At 31.6% G+C, this 5,582-nt stretch overlaps 1 protein-coding gene across 1 annotated transcript in view; it reads left to right on the forward strand.

Annotated features, from left to right (window-relative positions):
• The first annotated feature begins 551 nt into the window (after window positions 1–551).
• ass1 (argininosuccinate synthase 1) overlaps window positions 552–5,582 on the forward strand; it is a 32,490-nt gene continuing 27,459 nt past the window's right edge. The window contains exons 1-4 of the mRNA XM_016484476.1: window positions 552–693; window positions 1,899–2,015; window positions 4,507–4,575; window positions 4,650–4,838. Of these exons, the coding sequence (XP_016339962.1) occupies window positions 1,914–2,015; window positions 4,507–4,575; window positions 4,650–4,838 (360 nt within the window). The 5' untranslated portion in view covers window positions 552–693; window positions 1,899–1,913. The remainder of the gene's footprint in view (window positions 694–1,898; window positions 2,016–4,506; window positions 4,576–4,649; window positions 4,839–5,582) is intronic.

Consider the following 5,582-nt stretch of genomic DNA (forward strand, 5'->3'; position numbering starts at 1 on the left):
CATCATTACTCCAGTCTTCAGCATCACATGATCTTCAGAAATCAGTATAATATGCTGATTTATTATTAGAATTATCAACAGTTTTTTTTTTAAACTGTGTTATTTTTTCAGGATTCTTTGATGAATCAAAAGTTAAAAAGAACAGCATTTATTCAAAATATAAATCTTTTCTAACAATATAAATCTTTGCTATCACTTCTTAACAATTTAACACATCCTTGCTGAATAAAAGTTTTAATTTCTTTCAGAAAAAGCAAGAATAAAAATGTACCGACCCCAAACACGGTAGTGTATATTGTTAGAAAAGATTTCTATTTTAAATAAATGCTCTTCTTTTGAACTTTTTATTCGTCAAGGAATCCTGAAACAAAGTATCACAGCTTCCAACAAAACTGTTGATAATTCTAATAATAAATCAGCATATTATACTGATTTCTGAAGATCATGTGACACTGAAGACTGGAGTAATGATGCTGAAAATTAATATTAAATATTAAAAATAGAAAAACGTTATTTTACATCGTAATAATATTTCACAATATCGCTCTCTGATTGGCTCGTGTGTTCGGGGGGCGGGGCAGAGAGCAAGTGCGTGATAACAGCACGCGGACTCCGCAAGCAGCTGAACTGGATTCGGGTTCGGAGCTGAACGCGTCTGATCTGTTATTCATTTCTGTTTCCTGCTGTGTTCAGGTGAGTTCCTGCCTTTATATGTTTTATGCATTTATACTTTCGTGTGAATATGAATCTGACGTGATTTACTCCGTGTTTATTTACAGCAACAGGTTGTTGTTGTTGTTGTTTATGTGAACAGTGATTTAAAATGATCGATATTTCTGCAGATTCTCATGTTATTTCTGCAGGTGTAATAAGAATAACCTCTTATGCATATGAATGTAGAATTCAAAAGTGCGTTTAGCTGCAGTTTGATCTGTAAACTGTTAAATCATTCATAGACTGATGCTTTTAATCATCAGCTGCTCTCTTACAGAGTGTAGAATAGAATTTAACTTCACTGGCATTTCAGATAGAAGCAATATGCTCTCAGTATACTATACTATTCTACTATACTTTATATATACTACTGTACTTTTTGTTGATATTTTGAATTAGGTTTTATTTCTCATTTTTTTAATTTAGCTAAAGTTTTAGTGATGTTGTTATGCATTTTTGTCATTTTTGTTCGTTTTTGTTGTTTTTAAATATGCTTATATAGTTTTAATTTATTTTATATAGTATTAATTTATTTTTACGCATGTTAATACGTCAAGTTAAACTAAATAGAAATGAGAAGTGTCACCTTGGGAATTAGCTGAAATAAAATTACTTAAAAAAATTCTATTTTATTTCACATTTTAGTTCACTATAATAAACCAAATTCTTTTTCAATCATTTATTTTTAATTTCATCTTAATCAAATATTACATAGTATAAACATTATAGCATAAGATATTTGATGTTTTCTTTAAGTATAAAGTATATATTTATAGTTTAACTTTTCCTTTTAATTGTAGTTAGTTTTAGTGTTTAATTTTCTTTGTTATTTTATTATTATTTTTTGTGATTATTTTATTTTTTAATGTCCATATAGCTTTTTTAATGTAAATTTATTGTAAGTTATTTTAAGTACAACTTAAAATAAATGGAAATGAAAAATGTTGCTTTGGCAGCTAGCTGACAAAAAGTATGTTATTTATTTATTTATTTATGGCATTTGAAATAAATAAAAAAAATACATGTAAAATATTTATGTCTTCTCTAAACTGTGTGGCAAAAAAAGTATAAAGTCTGTAAATGTTGCAATAAATGATATTTTGGGGTCCAGTGTTGTATTTTGGCTGAAGTGATGCTCGTGTGTGTGTGTGTGTGTGTGTGTGTGTGTCTCTCTCTCTCTGAAGGTCCGGAGCGGTCAGATGTCGAAGGGCTCGGTGGTTCTGGCCTACAGCGGGGGTCTGGACACCTCCTGTATTCTGCTGTGGCTAAAGGAGCAGGGCTACGAAGTCATCGCTTACCTGGTAACTCCTCACACAACACATGGTGTCCTTCAGGGAATCTGCTCCTCGTTAGCAGAGAGCTGCAGTGCAAGAAGGTGTTTGGTGAAATGATTTTATTCCCATGCTGAGCCCAGGCTTGTGAAGACTTGCACACCAAGCGTTTTCCCACTAACCAGCCGTGAATCATCTGCGCTCTTCATCGGGCGGTTTGGGTTTGAGATGAGTGTTCATAAGCTGTGCGTCCGCAGCAGAAGCACAGCGCAAGCGTAAGCTGAGAGGAACAATGCTGTGATTATACATGAGCTGTGAGGAACAATAGGCCTGTCTGCAGTCGTCAGGAGCTCCTGAGGTTTAGTTTCATGTTGCATACTAACACATTTTCTGAGGACAACATTCAAACATCTACAGTGTGTATATATATAATATACATATATATAATACATATATGTACATTTATACACACTATATATAGATATTTATAGTGAATAATATTTTGAGTGAATATTTTGAATTAGATTTTATTTTTTATATTTTATGCTTCATTTTAATTTTAGTTAGTTTTTGTTATTGTTAAATTTTTAGTTTTAGTAATTTTGTGTTTTTGTCATTTTTATTAGTGTTTCTTGTTTTTAAATACATCTATATAGTTTTTAATCATTTTTATTTTAGTTTTAGTTATTTTAGTACATCAAGTTAAACTACATGAAAATGAGAAATGTTGCATTGGAAAGTTTATATTATTATTATTTTCTTCTTTGTAGTATTATTTATTTTTATTATTTATTTTATATAATATTTTTGTATGATGGTATTTCATATTTAGAATTAAAAAAAAAATCAAAATGTTTTTTATTTTTATTTTTTATTTAGATTTTTATTTCCCCTTTTCCTGTTCATTTTAGTTTTAGTATAAGTTTGAATAATTTTGTTGTGTGTTTTTGTGACAACATGCCCCATTATGGATTTAATTTTTAGGCAATATATACTCAAAAGGCACTAAGATGAATTGAAAATAGAAAATGTGCACTAGTCAAAGTAATTTTTTTAAACTAAATTGTTCTCTGAATTGTTTTTAAAACATAACCCTATAGAGATGTAGTGTTATTTTAGTATAATTTAATAATGTCCAAACGCAGGCAAAATGTCATCACATTTACTTCTATAGTGCTTTATACAGTGAAGGTTGTTTCAAAGCAGCTTCATAGTAATAAACAGGAAAAAAAATGCATTGAGGAAGTGCAGTAACAATTGTGAATAGCCTGATTTGAGGCGGTGAAACTGGTTTGAATGACGTAAAACTAGAGCAATGATGAATGAAATCTTCATTCGTGTCCCATCTGCATTACATGCATTCTCTAGGGTTCGAATCCATGAAACTGATGTTGCTAGCATCACGCATTACTGTTTGAGCAGCATAAACGCTGCATTTCTGCTCAGATTACGCTGTAGTTTGGACCAGGCTTGTGGTCAAAGGTCCAGATACACAAGACAAGTTTCTCTTTTTGTTAAAGATTATCGGTTTTCTTTCATAAATCACAAGCTTTTTGTTCTTGTTAAACAAAACTTGTTCAACGGCTCTGCTTTTAATGCAAGTAGATGATCATTTTTATTCAGTAAGCTCTCTTAAGGATTTGTTTAATAAGATATTTAATTTAATTTAATCTAAAATGTTTTAATTAATTTTAACACTAATGTCATATTAATTTAATTATTTTATTTAAAACACCTTTAGTAATTTTAATCTATTTATTGTTTTATTTATTTATTTGTTATGATTTAATTTATCTTAATAATTTACTTTAATTTCGAACACAAATTTTTTTTTTGTCAGCCAAACCCCTTAAAAATAAAGTTAATATTTCAACACATTTGCATGTTCACGGTTTCTGTGATGTTGGTTAATGCTTAAATAACATGGAGGTCAACAAATAAAATATTTACTTTTTTAGTAAGTTTCTTGTTTTTATTTTAAAAGGATTTTTTACATTTAATTAATTATTATCTTTCATCAACTCGTGAACCCCTGTTTGGCAAAAGCCTGCTCTATAGTACCATAAACAGCTGACTTTACAGAAGTAAATGTTTAGTTTAATTTAATTTAATTTTTTAATTTAATTAAAATTTCCAATTTAATTTAATTTAATTTAATTTAATTTTATATTAAATTAAATTAATTTTATTTTTTTTTTTGATTTTTGATTTTCATTTATTTCATTTTTTTTCATTTCTTTATTTTATTTTTTATTGCAACTCTTGAAATTAGCAGAAAATGTCCAGCTCTAGCTGTGAGAGGAGCCTTTGGCATTAAAAGTCAAACTACCTTCCTACACTGTAAAAAATCAAAACTTGAGAAAATGTTTCAGTTTAGAGTTTTGAGTTTCAGAAAGCTCAAAAATCTCCTACAAAAACAAGTTGAGAACTCAAAAATGCCTTTGCCTTAAAATTGCCTTAAACTTTTAAGTTTTCTCAACGTTTGATTAACAACATAAACCCCCGTTTTATTGCATTGAAGGCCAATATTGGACAGGATGAGGACTTTGATGCTGCGCGGAAGAAAGCGGAGAAGCTTGGAGCTGAGAAGGTAAGAGGAGAAGCCCTGGTGACGGAGCTGCGCGCAGCGAGTGACTGTGTGCTCAGTGTGTGTCTGTGCTTCAGGTGTTCATCGAGGACCTGCGCTCGGAGTTTGTGCAGGAGTTCATCTGGCCCGCGCTGCAGGCCAACGCCGTCTACGAGGACCGCTATCTGCTGGGTACATCTATCGCCCGGCCCTGCATCGCCCGCAGACAGGTGCAGATCGCCCGGAGAGAAGGAGCGCAGTACGTTTCTCACGGAGCCACAGGAAAGGTGCTCACTCCGGACTCAGACACACAGAGCTCAGCCGATCACCTCGAGGGAGCTGTGACCCTGGAACACAAAACCAGTCATAAGCTGAATAAATAAGCTTTCCATTGATGTATGGTTTTGTTAGGATAGGACAATATTTGAAAATCTGGAATCTGAGGGTGCAAAAAAATCTAAATATTGCCCAGCGACTTAAGACTGCTTTTGTGCTGCAGGGTCACAATTGTGAAAACACCTTAGAGGAATAACATGCAAATGATAGGAAGAGCTCAGTTTAATAAGCTGCTGAACAGTTTAACATTCAGTCACGCTGTTTCTGTTTGATCAAAAATGCAGTAAAAATTGTGAAATATTATTATAATCTAAAACAGCTGTTTTCTATGTGAATATCTGTTAAACTGTAATTTATTTCTGTGATGCGCAGCTGTATTTTCAGCATCATTACTCCAGTCTTCAGTGTCACATGATCTTCAGAAATCATTCTAATATGCTGATTTGCTGCTCAAGAAACATTTCTGATTATTATTAATGTTGAAAATATTAAAAAAAAGAAGAAATAAATTCTTGCGTTCCTCAATGACGCATAAATTGATCAAAAGTGACAGTAAAGACATTTACAATTTTGCAAAAGATTTCTATTTTAAATAAATGCTGTTCTTTTGAACTTTCTATTCACAGTTTCCACAGAAATATTGTGCAGCACAACTGTTTTCAACATTGATAATAATCAGAAATGTTTCTTGAGCA

Source organism: Sinocyclocheilus anshuiensis, unplaced genomic scaffold (genome assembly GCF_001515605.1).
Source record: "Sinocyclocheilus anshuiensis isolate Anshui unplaced genomic scaffold, SAMN03320099.WGS_v1.1 scaffold745, whole genome shotgun sequence".
Classification (NCBI taxonomy): Eukaryota; Metazoa; Chordata; class Actinopteri; order Cypriniformes; family Cyprinidae; genus Sinocyclocheilus; species Sinocyclocheilus anshuiensis.